Source organism: Drosophila teissieri, chromosome 3L (genome assembly GCF_016746235.2).
Source record: "Drosophila teissieri strain GT53w chromosome 3L, Prin_Dtei_1.1, whole genome shotgun sequence".
Lineage (NCBI taxonomy): Eukaryota > Metazoa > Arthropoda > Insecta > Diptera > Drosophilidae > Drosophila > Drosophila teissieri.
In genome coordinates, this window is record NC_053031.1 from 8,237,389 (window position 1) to 8,250,345 (window position 12,957).

At 41.4% G+C, this 12,957-nt stretch overlaps 3 protein-coding genes across 6 annotated transcripts in view; 2 read left to right on the forward strand and 1 right to left on the reverse strand.

Annotated features, from left to right (window-relative positions):
- Positions 1-2,572: 2,572 nt before the first annotated feature.
- On the reverse strand, positions 2,573-3,448 carry LOC122617729. Its single transcript, XM_043793699.1, has 2 exons — positions 3,320-3,448; positions 2,573-3,262 (listed from the first exon to the last, which is right to left on the reverse strand). The coding sequence occupies exon 2, from the start codon at positions 3,241-3,243 to the stop codon at positions 2,959-2,961; it is 285 nt and encodes a 94-aa protein (XP_043649634.1). The 5' UTR covers positions 3,244-3,262; positions 3,320-3,448; the 3' UTR covers positions 2,573-2,958.
- Positions 3,449-7,946: 4,498 nt separating this feature from the next.
- LOC122618304 (FH1/FH2 domain-containing protein 3) overlaps positions 7,947-12,957 on the forward strand; it is a 39,759-nt gene continuing 34,748 nt past the window's right edge. Inside the window, exons 1-2 of one of the 4 annotated variants that reach the window (XM_043794658.1) lie at positions 7,947-8,060; positions 12,867-12,917. In XM_043794658.1, the coding sequence (XP_043650593.1) occupies positions 8,040-8,060; positions 12,867-12,917 (72 nt within the window). In that variant the 5' untranslated portion in view covers positions 7,947-8,039. The remainder of the gene's footprint in view (positions 8,061-12,866; positions 12,918-12,957) is intronic. The other 3 variants (XM_043794657.1, XM_043794656.1, XR_006326016.1) reach the window with 3 other exon arrangements.
- Positions 9,480-10,690, forward strand: LOC122618307 (CCR4-NOT transcription complex subunit 2). Its single transcript, XM_043794662.1, has one exon. It carries the CDS (start codon positions 9,714-9,716, stop codon positions 10,512-10,514), a length of 801 nt encoding a protein of 266 aa, XP_043650597.1. The 5' UTR covers positions 9,480-9,713; the 3' UTR covers positions 10,515-10,690.

Here is a 12,957-nt window from a genome sequence, read left to right on the forward strand (position 1 = left end):
GTCATCTAACAATTGTTGTTCAATGGTCACGTAGATGGCTGTCGCAGTATTATATCTTGGCTTTTTGGCAACCCGTCAGGTCTCTCCATGTGCCCCATAGTAAATACATATTGTGTAAATAATTTTCGTTACACGGCGAACACGCTTCGTGCTGCGGTTTTTGGCTCAGTTTTCCAAAGGAACCAAAGCTTTTTGAGTGAAAATTCTCGTTGGTCTTCGAGTGATCTCCTCCACCTGTGCTCCACACACAGACACACATTTGCCCAACTATACTTAAAAATGATTTTTCGCTTATTTTTAGCAACCGAATTTCATGTTATTTGTGCCTTTTTTCTCGGCTTGCTCATAATCGTGTTCATTTTCCACACACATTTCACCTGAGGCCAACTGACGCACACATCCAGAGCTCTAGATGGGCTAACCATCCTTATATATTAGAGCAGTTTTTTGCTCCGTTCGCTTTCGTATCTGATAGATACTTTGCTCTTTGCTGGCCATAACTCTATTTATTTTATGGATGCATATATACAATGTTGCCGCTACACATCTCTGTATATATAAGTGTGCGCCAGGCAGCCGTAGAATAATATTTAACATTCTGTGTGTTTGCCACATTTTGGAATGTGTAATAATTTAAAAATAACCTGGCGAATATGTAGCAAGCCGTTCGCCGATAAATAAGTCAGCCAAAAATATCACAAAGCCAGACAAGAACGACACCTTTAGTAAAAGAATCCCATTCTCATCACGATTTCGGTTCTCTGCGAAGATGATGCCCGCTTGCCAGGTGTCTGTGTGAGTTTTCCGGCCCATTGCCCATCATTTTACAGCTGCACTGAGGTCAGTGATGGGAACAGGATCTCCTGGCTCCCCAATCCCCAATCCCTAGTCCCCATACCCCAATCCCATACCCATTCCCCAGTTTACTACCTCCACCTCAAGACAGAAATCACTCAGCGGCCGTTGGGTGTCTTCTAATTCTTTCATGTTTCGTGTGCCAGCTATACAAAATTAGGTCAAAATTGTTATGATCACAGATACACACTTGCACACACAGGCACACACATCTCAGGCCCCGCTGCTATGCAGCTATATATAGATCGACTTCAGCTTTATAGAGTGTGTGCCAACTTGACGCGCAGCCACTTTCCGCAAGATACTCCTCTTTTTGCCCAGCAGTGGAGCAGAGTGGATCGCAGTGGAGTGCAGTGGAGTGGCTGCCAGATAAGCTCAAGTGGGCGCCATCCGAGGCTCCAACGCGGTGGGTGGCGCTGAAAACTGCCAGCCATCGGGTGGTATACATATAAATAGCTCCCTAATGCATTCGGAACAAACAACAAAGGGGCTCTAATGCGTTGCAGTTCCCTGGAAAATCGACCACTTTGCTTCCCGGTTCTTGAGTTTTCGCGAATTTCCCACTTATCGTTGACAACTTGCAATCATCTGGCTGATGATTCACAAACGCCGCTCTCATAACGTCAAAACCCATTGCAGATGACAATGAATATGGGCCGTTGACAAATCTGGGATTTCGCATGTCCCGATGGCACCCACTATCCGTTGGCCTTTTAGCCACATAGCATCGACATCGACATCGGGCTGTGACGTGGCACACAATCTGACTCATACGGATGAAAAATACGGCAAAGATGCTGGGATATATGCTGTGCAAGATATATGGGCTGGTGGGTGCACGAAAGCGTGAAATATTCTATAATATTCGTAGGCGATCTAGCTCAAGAGTTGTGCTCAAAAAATAATACCTGCGCTATAAGGTATTGGGATTCTATAATCAAACAGAACACAGTTTTCTCCCTGAGTAATAAACAAGAATTTCAGGAAGCACGTAATCTGTTTATTATTAGATACAGCATTTATAAATAGACAGCCAAAATAAAACTACTATTACCAATACTTAAGTCTGTATTTTTGTATCTACACATTTACTCTTTCCCTTGCATGTTGATCTTACCAATGAAATGGGTTGTTGACAGATTTATTCTATGCCAGAGTCTCACCAGCACTGTATGCACCATGTCAGCAAAATAAAAGGCTAATTATATATGTATATATACTTGTAAGTTACAATCAAAAGTAAAAAAGGTGGGACGTAAATTAATAGTTTTTGAATAATGAAAATATTTATGCCTGTCAGAGTATTTTATGTTCGTGTATCAGATTTTTACGATTTTGTCTAAGCGATTAATCATCAAAAATATTTGCGTTTCGTGATGCTAAATGCAATCGAAATTTAATTATTGTAGCCGGTGAAAAAATTACATTTGACGTTTCTAATTAAAATTTAATGTTTGTGTGAGGCTTGCGCTAAATATTTGCTGTGTTAAATGTACATATTCTTAGCAGCGGTGTCATCGGCAACTTTTGCTGTCGGTATTCATTATGATAGGAGAAACACATATTATAGGTTTGAATATTTCCGCAATATAATTAAATATATAACAATATACAAAGTATATTATGAAAATAAGAAAAGCATTATTTAATTTGTTTCATTTTAAAAATAAATAAATTTTATTTGTATATATTGTTCATAAAATAGAAACACACTCACTTACTTTGAAAAAGAAAAAGTAATTCAGAAATATCTTAGCCAATGCACAAACCTGCTACAAGCTTACACATAGATGGCGCTTCAAGCGGAGCTGATCCAGTGTTCATCGTATAGAGGTCGCACTTGTAATTTGTATGGTAAATGTAGACATTTTGTATTAACTTATATTTAAGAAAATCCAATATTAATAAGTAAATAATAAATTGGGGTTATTTTATATAAAACAAAATTGGGTTGTTTAATTGTTTGTTTCAAAACAACCTTATGGGGGAAAATAAATGGGTGTAGGAAGATCGATTTCTGTTTAACTTTTAAATAACTTGTATCTATATAATCGCCAAATTAGTGCGCAAATTAGTCTAACTTCTAAACGAATCGTCGAAACATTAGTTCAAGAAGAACTCGATGAGGTTGGTCAGCCGGCGCATGTTGACGTAGTTGACCAACACGGCGTATGCGTAACAGGTGTAGATGTAGGCCCACCACTGGAAGTGATACGGCTCCTTGGATCCAGCGCCACCACGAAGACGTCCGAATCCCATGTAACCATTGCCCTGCAGAATGTGGGCGTGATGCCGCTCGGTGAGGAGGCGGCGGAATACCGCTCCGCTCAGGTAAACGACGGTCAGCAGCAAAATGAGGCGCCGCAGGTGCACCAGTAACAGAACCATTATTCCACTTCTCGGCGATCTGCACAAGTCAACTTAATTTTTCATCACTTATGGAACACTCATTAATGGCTTTTACCTCAGTAAACGTTCCGTAATTTCCTGATTTTACAAGATAATATTTACCGCAGAGCGTTCGATTTATTTTCGCATTTACGGCAGTTCTTTGCATTCCACCTTGTCGTTTTGTTTTCGTCGCATTTTTCGCCTTTCTCTGTGGTGGATTTATATATAGAAATCGAATAATTATTTGTGCTGGCAACGCTTGCCAAAAGTTTTTAAGACTAAATAGTTTTGAAAAGGCATTTCAAAAAGCTCTTTGTCTTTGGCGGTAAATAATTTAAATGTGTTTTGTTAGCCCAGAATTTTAAATTTATTTATGTGTTGCAATGAATCCAAGCAAATCTTTCCAAAAATTGTCAGTGCTTGCCAAATCGAATCAGAATCCACTTCAGATGGAGCATACCTCTTCAGATAGCTATCAGCGCTTCCGAAATAAACTGCCTCTAAGTACGGCCATAAAAAATAACCCGAAAATCAACAGGCTGCATCCGTTTAAGATCGATGTTGTCAGGGGCGGAGCTACAGATGGGACCATCAAAAATATTTCCTTAGGTGAAAATAGAGTAAACGAGTAAAACCTCCACAGCATTTGCGTTCGCCCCTGCGTATACGCATTGCGTATACGTAATATTCCCGTGAACGAAACAAAGAGAAATACTTGAGACCCAGGCACACACTTCTAACAACAGCTCCATGCAATGCAACCTTGAAACAGCGATCAAATCCGCAGAGCAGCCCAAACAACAACACATCCCCACATATTTGTCGGAAAAAAGCAAACAAATCCGCTTGAAGATTGCAACACGCAGTGAGGTTGGTTAAGAACAACAGCAAAAGGCGGCGGCAAAATACAATATTTAAATTAAATATTAGCACACCAAAACGGAGCAGATCGCTGCCTGGAAATGGGGAAAATGTGAGACGAATATGTGGCAATAGCCATCCATCTACAGCCGAGCGGAAAATGAGATGTAAATAAAAAAAAAATGAACAAAACATGAACCAAAAAACTATTAACTGCAAATTGGGGCTCATTGTATTTAGCTGTGACATGGCAACTAAAAATATGTTTGATGTTCTCTACTTTGTTTATACAGAAAAAAATGGTGTGTGTATTTTTATGGACTTTCTGGGCGAACAACCGCCTTTTAAATCGAAATTCCAATAGAGCAATGTGTTTAAGAAAATACAATTACTAAATCGATAGAATTAAAAAAGCATACACATTTAGACAAATAATATTTTATTTAAAACAAAAAGTTCCATGTTACCTGTAAACTTAATTCCATTCCATAATAAAGTTCATTGTATCTTCTTCTAATAAAATCTGACCACAAAATTATATTTTATGAGCACGCAAACAAATCGCTTCTGCTTGGGGCGCCATCCCTCTTCCAGATCCCCGTTCCCGGGCCCCCAAATTGGGGTTCCTCCCCCAGGCACTCTATTCGCACTCTATTCGTTCTATTAACTAGCGTGTGCATCGTTTTATTGCACAATATGTCGCTTAAGGCACGCCCCCAAACGGCCACTCGTAAATTACAAATTTGAAAATCGTACGAAATGATTGAAAGGCCCACAGATTGGCCACTGGGATGCGGATGAAGTTGGAGCTGCACTCGCCGAGGAGATCGCAAGCAAAGGAGCCCCGGGAAAGCACTGAGGAAAAAGTCTTTAGGCATTAAGTTTCGATAATTTAAGGCCTTTGGCATATGCTAAATGTAAGCTTGGATCGATGTATACGATTCTTCAACAGTGGAAATCCTTCTGAAGGTAACGATTATAAATGATATAAGCAGTTTTTATTTATTATTTCCATAAATGATACAATTGTATTGACCTTATTTGCACAATTGTTTGTTGGTATTTTCTTTCTGTGCAGATGAGCGTCTGGGAAACGGGGTTGGCATGGGCCAGCATGATTGACCGACTGCGTGGTGCACCTCGCCGTTGCTCCCGGGGATTGCCGGGTCTGACTTTTATGGCTGTCGGTGTATTTCTTTTTATTGCCTGCCCAAATTCGTTTCTAGTTTTCCACCGCCACCGCCGTTCCTCTTGATTTGTTTGCATTCAGCTTTTCAGTTTTCGGATTTCGGTTTTCTACGTTTTCAGTGTTTTCAGCGTTTTTTCTGGGTTGCGTTGGCGTCTCCGGCGGCAGCACGCACTGGGAAAATATTTGTGGAAAGCATGCGAAATGCACGCCTGTTGTGGATCTTTTATATTTTTTAATGCACCGCTGAAAGCTATTTGTATCTGTCGGTCAGATTGGGTTAAGACTATGACGCCGCCCCTGCGTGTCTTTCGTCAAAGTGTCGAGCCACTTTGCCGCGCTGGCTGGCTATGGGCTATTAGCCCATTGATGCCCATTGCCGATGCCTTTGGCTTTTCCACTCCACGCCCTTTCATTTCTTGTAATTTAGCATCTTTGTCTGATTTATGGCGCAAGCATTCTATTTCACTAGCATGCTATTTGGCATTTTGCGCATATTTAGCTTAAATGTTGTTAGTAAAGCCGAAACGAGTGCCAGTTTTCGTTCGTATTTAGACGTCATCTTTTTAGCCACACGTTTCCGGTGACTGCCGGCAGCAGTGGCAACTGCAAAAGTGGCACAACGAATTTTATTTTTAAAACCAGAACAAATATGCGATATGTGTCGTTGTCTTCTGCATGATATCTGTGATAGTTTCCCCGGCCATGGCTTGATACACAAATTAACCGAATAATGAATGCAAGGCGCAGATGGTAAGTAAATAAGTCAGGGCATTCCATGGTATTAGGATATGTGGATATATACAGATAAGGGTATATTAGATATGGATATCTATTTTATTTGTATAGTGGAGAACAATTTTAAACTGCTTCCTACTTGCACAAATAATCCAAGGGGACACCTCTTCAGGTTGTAGACCCGCGTGATCTTTGGCCTGCCTTCCGCTGTCTTTCATTCATGAGAACATGACAGACCGCATCTGTATCTGTAGCTGACAATTATTGTTTGCATCATACACACTTTTTGTGTCACTTTCTGGATACCCCATGCTCCCCGCCCCCCGATTATGCTCCCACTCATCGATTAGTCACCGATGCCAAAAATATTTAAATTAAATTATTCCACTTATAATAGACCGAAATAGCTACGACGGAATAAAGCAGCCCAAATATTTAGATGCAAAATATTTTAGAGTTGCATTTTGTGAGCATTACAAGAATATTTACGCATTTCCTCACATTGCGGTAGTTGAAATCGAGAAGCTGGCACATATAGCCGGTTGGCCGATTTCTGTCAGATATATATGGGGACCAGATACACACGGGAATGGGAAATGATGAATCAATGACGACACGAAGCCTTTAATGCTCTTTGTTATGATTATGGTATTCTTTGTTGCCAGAAATTGCAAAATGTATTTCAGTTTCTTATAAGACTCAGTTTCAAATGCTCTGACTAGAATATATAAGGCAAGTAATTCAATTTGCTACCACAGGTCAGGAAACTCTTTGTCCGTTCAAGGGAAAACCGAAAAGAACTGTCCGTTAAATGCATGTGTCGAAACGCTTGAAGTGCAGTCTTTAAGCTATTTTGGAACTAATAATGCTACCCTGTTTTAGGGTATGTTAAGAACTCTTATTTGTTTCTCGATTGCAATTTACAAATGCGATCGCCGACCGAGGAGAGCCGGCAGAATCTCCGAGAGCTTCATCTCCGATCGAATCTCTCGCTTGCCGAAAATACACGCACACTCAAAGCGAGAGCGGCGGAGATTTTCCTCCACTCAGCTTTTCACGCAATTCGGTGCGAGGGAAAATCTCGGCACAAAAATATTTTCACAGCGGCCAGACAGTTTTCCTTTGACAACGCGCCGAGTCGCACATGATTTTCCTCTCGGCCGGATTCGAAACGATTTCGCTGTGGGCCAACACAAGAAAAAATCGAGAACTGAAAACAAAAATCGCGTTTGCATGCGACAAAGTCTTTCAGCGAGTGTGTGAATGTTGCTAAATTTATAAATAACAGCTTAAGTTGTGCGCTGCTCCCAAAGTAAATTGAAATAAAAGCAAAAGTGATATGCGTCCGTCGTCGTGAAACGGAAAACGCAGGCGTTGGATGAGGAAAATGGGAAAAATAGGAAAAAATAAGAAAAATATCAACGCATAAATAAAGCGCGAGCCTCGCGTCCGATTCTGTCGCATTCGCCGGCTGCATTCCCAAATAGATCGGGCTGCTATAGGCTATATCTGCTCGTATGCCCTATAGGCACCGCCACTACTCAGTATATCCCAAACCTACCCGGTGCGTGCCGGTGGATTATGTAAAGTGGCACACGGCCGATCCCGATCTCGGAGTATCGCCGAGCGCGAATAAAAGCAAGGGAAATAATAGTTTACCAAAGAGTATACAAAGTAAATACAGTAAAATAAAATGAAATGAAGAAGGGGAATGCAGAGAGACAGTGTCGTAGAAATTTGTCGCACGCGCGCGATTTCAGTAAGTGCATCTAATTTATTTTGCATCTATTGCAATTGAGAGTCGGCATCCGGCAGATACGTTTTCGTAATTGTCGTCAGCGGTTCGAGTTCCTCCGCTTCGATCTCGCGCGAGTGTTTGCCAGATTGGATTACCATACCCAGGCCATAACAAAATAAATTATACACCATTTTTGAAAGGGTGATAAACATATTGTGACCGAATTCTGATCAGAGCTGCGATTGAAGATCTCTTGCCAAAAGCAACGTAATGTCGTCCTACCGCAGTTATGTAAGTACTAGTTAATGCAGCGCCAACTATCCGTATCTGTATCTGCATAATACCTACTCGTACTCGTACTATATAGTGTGTATCTCGATCTGTGTATCTTCGCTCTGTGCCTTTTTGCAATTCTTCGCATCCACGGATTTTGTTTATTTCTAATTTGTTGCCTTACCTCACACACGAGTATTTCGCAGATACATACGTACATGTTTTATATGGCAGATAAAATGTATCTGAAAGTTTGCTCTCGATGTGGCTGGCTCCAGATCCATTGATAAACAATTTGGATACAAATTTGCTCATTGTCTGGTTCTTGGTTGGGATTTGTGTCTAGTTGATTGTTCCAGTTTCCTATCCACACAAATAGCTCAAATTATGGCCGAGGTGTGGCTACTGAATGAAGGAATTGTTTAGTGTTTGAATAGCAAACCAATGCATGAATAAATGGCTTTTACTTTTGGCAAAGCAGGTTAAATGCCGAATTTTAAACCTATTTAACTTGATTTATGCTAGTGATTGCGTATATGCGCACAGTTGTCAAAAGAATTCATTCTGAGTTATTTGACAGATTTTATGGCAGATTCTAGATTGCTAGTGACCAATGACTGACACTTTCCAAATAAATATTTTGGTTTATTAATTGACCATTGCAACATATTTATTTAAATTGTACACCCATTATTTTTGTTAGATAACAAGTTATCTCATGACGTAAAATTTATAAAGAAAAGTGCATTATTCCTTAGACTATATATACTATCTATAATCTGCTATAATCTCGATACAACCACTTAATTTCGGCTCTAATTCCCCAACTTTGATCGCTTTCTACTAATCCCCTTTATGTTCAACTCATTATATCCTTTTGTTCCCAGGCAGCGAGTTTATGACTTCAGCCTGACTTTTGACTCATTGAGCATAAATCAATTAAATATTTTTCGGTTCTCAGAATCTAATAAACTGATCAATTTATGGCCGGCAAACAACAAGTTTCCACCCCATCCTAAGCACTTCTTCCACTTCATCTTCTCCCGAGTCATTTCTCCAATTATATTTAGAATGCTTCTAAAAATGTTGGAAGTAAAGCAAAATGATTTCTGTTTCGTTCACGTTCACGTTGACGCAGTCTTTTTTCCTCATTGGAGTTGGTACTTTGTGTAGGATTTTTATGGCCAGGAGGAAGTTGTAAATATTTATGACAAGCATAAAGTTGAAAGTTCTCCGGTGAAAGCACGCACCACCTAATTAATTAACAAAGTGTGAATTCTCATGCAATTTGTTTTTGAAGCCAGAAAGTTAGGGAACGGTGATGGAGAAAAAAAGAAGCTGAAATGGAGCAAAAATTGTAAACTTAATAATTAAATATATATTTATAACGTATTTTTTCAATTCAAGATCTTTACTACTCAGACGAAACTTTCACAATCAGTCTCCATTTGAATTACTCATCAAAACGTATCCAAATTTTTTGTAGTGTAGCACAAAGGAAGGCGGTGCTAGGCGCTTCTCAAATAGGCTTCGAGATCAGGATTTTTGAATCAAGCTATCTGAGTCCGAGATTATCCACGCACACTCACCCAACTGCCACCCAAACCACCCACCACACCCGCAGACACACACAGACACAAGACAAGGACATTTTTTGATAAAAAGACAAAAATGCCACGGCGTCGACGTCCACGTTGCAAGGTGAATCCCTCGATAGCGCTGAGAAAGAAGAACCAGGACACCGCACCCACTGCCCAAAAGGTGGAGCCCCAACGTCCACCGCCCTTACCGGATCCGCCCAGCGAAGAGCCGCCGGAAATCGTCAGCACTTCGAGCGTAGAATCTGAAATCGAATCGGATTACAAACTCTTCCCGGAACTCTACGATCGCCAGCCGTCGGTGCCCACGTTTGCTGATGTTTTTGGTCAGCCCTCTTACGGATTGGTGCTGCAGGGACCCGAGGTGGCATCCACCTCCTCCACCACCACAAATGCGGCGGGTATCCATAGCACAGGGGATGGGAAATTCACCAATATTCCAGCCACAATGCTGGCCGATCGTTTTGGGATCATCGGACTGCTGGCCGCCATGAGGACTACGCACACGGATCCGGGCGCCACGCAGCTGGTCTTTGGCGAGGATCTGACCACCTACGGACTGGATCTGGCCGCCCAGGGAGACATTTATGTGCATTTCAATGGGCCTCTGACCCGCGAACCGCCGGACAGGAGCTCCATGGACTGCGCCCTCGAGATGGGGATGCGTGCCATGCGTGATTCGATAATCAATGAACCACCAAAGGCTCCCTGTTGGGATCCATTCGAGCCAGAGTCGCGAAATCTGGGACTGGTGCTCAGCCTTGAACCGGAGGAGATAAAGAAATCCGATCCAGATACGGATACGGATCCACCGCCAGCAACTGATCAGACTGAAGATCCGGAAACGGATCGCGAAGATAATCAGGATAGATAACACATTTGGAATCGGCGCCAAGGATAAAATGAAAGACTAGCCCCAGATAGAATAGCGATTTGGCAGTTGGTTAGGTCTTTGAATACTTGGTAAAATTGTTGATCTTCGTGAATTGGTAGCCCTTCTATAACAGAACTTGTTTGGCTTTAAATATAGAATTGGCTTAGGAGTGAAAATGGGTCTTATTTATTAGGGAAGAAAGTGCGATTTAGTTGGTCAGAAATAAGGTTATACTCAATATCAGTATATCTACTAGATGAGTGCATATAAATATTATAAATGTGAAATCTAAAAAAAACGTATACGAATTCGAAAAAAATCGAATTCTAGATAATTGCAATTTTCCAAAAATTGTCCTTACATTTTTTTTGTTCTCTTAGAATCCTAAATTTTATTGCAAGGTTTTTTTGAAAATTTTTTTGATTGACTTTCTGGGTTTGAATATTTCTTTATCCTTTTCAGCGCCGATCTCCACATATTTTAGTTTCCTGAAACGCATTTTCGACACTTTCGACAGAGCAAACTAGAAAAAGCATTTAAAAATAAATCACTTGTCTGGCACGCGAATATTCAGTCGCCACTTCAAATCATTTGGGGTCACAGTCTAAATACTCTGCGAGTGGATGGCTTTCCTGGTCGCGTTTAATGGGCTGTGGCCACTGACAGACAGGCGCATTATAGCGCATCCTGCTCCTGATCTGCGGAGCCCGTGATCCATTCTGCAATCTCCTAATTGAGACCGCATAATAATGCTGTCAGAAGTGCAGCACTTTGCTGGAATCGGCGGTGAACAAAGTACACATGGCGAAGTCATTCCAGAGAAGATCCATAGACCCATCTACATCTAGTACGTCTGTATCCACACCATTGCGATCCTCCAGTGCTTTTCTCCTCCGGCTGAGTGTCTCCGTTTGCTTGTTTTGCACATTGTTGGCTATTTGTGTGTTTGGCATTCCATTTCACTGAGCGAAAACAATTAGCCGCGACTGTCTGTCTTTCTCTCTCTCTTCCTCGCTCCCTCTCGCTCGCTCGCCAATTCTTCACATTGGGCGGGCGCTGCGAAGTGTAATAATATTATTTTTTATTCCCGGATAGTTGTCATTCACCGGGATGGGCGCCACTTGGGAAGGGCAATGCTTTAAGTGATTTAAATAGAGAAATTCCTGAAAAGTATTTTATTTTCATGGGCGAATTCCACTAGAGTCATGCGAGTTCATATAGGGCTAAGATAAGTGGGATTGCTTTGTGATTATTTTTTGGTTAAACAGCTTTTAGCTCGTAATTAAAGATAATTTGCAATAAGTAGCCTGCACCGTTTGAGTTGCCAAAAATGTGAAAACTGGCAACACGAATTTTGCAATGTTAAATGGGTGATCCTCAAAGATATAGTGCCCACAGTCAGAGCACAGCCCCCCACGAACCACCCGGCAATCCCCAATTAAGAAAGGGCAAAGTGGTTGGGGGCCCCCGCAATTTTCATTATAGCCGAGGAAAACTCAACGTGTCTCGATGGACGAGGGCAATCGTCTAATGCGCTGCGGCCGAGATTAGAAGGCAGATGTTGAAATAATCGAAATGAATCTGTTTACACGTCCAAATTAATTGAAAAGCGCGTGCAACAGCGCCATTTAATTGAAAACGAAATAGACTCGGCAGCAATCCCAACCCGAATCGGATGAAAAATGCAATGGGCGAGTTCAAAGAGGCACCAGTTCCCCCACCACAGAAAGTCCATTGGGGGAAAATGGGTGCTATGGTTGCATGGGCGGGCTGTGGGATTCTTTGGCATTCAATGTTGGTGATGTGCTGAGGTTGCTGCTGATGTGCCTCTGCGGTGCCTCTGACGATGATGAAATGCGTGCGAATAATTGTCGAGTGCACAGCTCATTGAGAAAATTTTCCCCAGGATATGGAGAGAAAAGCTGGGGCTGCAGTCGGAAAAGGGGGTGGAATGTGGGGCAGCACTCTGTATTCGTCTTATTTTGCTGGAGTCAATTGCATTCGGCCTCTTAGAGCGCCAATCAATCAAAGCCATGTGATTGACTATCAGTCTCAATTTCTTTTGAATGAATGAGTGCATGCACATCTCGCCAGAAACCTCAGAGATCACAATGAGCTATAAAGAAATCACTCACTGGCTGCTTGTTAGATTTACTGGGAGATCGGTTCCTAGTCCTAGATAAAAATAGATATGCAAAATCATGCATTTCATTTTATTTCGTTTTAAATAAATTTAGATTTGCATTATCATCCACTTTATTCGTTTATCTAACGAATAGGCTAATTTTGTCATCTTGCCTCTATTTCCATATTCAAGTAAAGTTATTTATTTAATTTTTTTTTAATTTTTAGACACCCTGGAAAACGAGCTTGGGCAGTTCCTACAAGCCTGGCAGCTCTTCGGTGCGTATTATTTCACTATTCTTTAAAACACTTGTCTCAC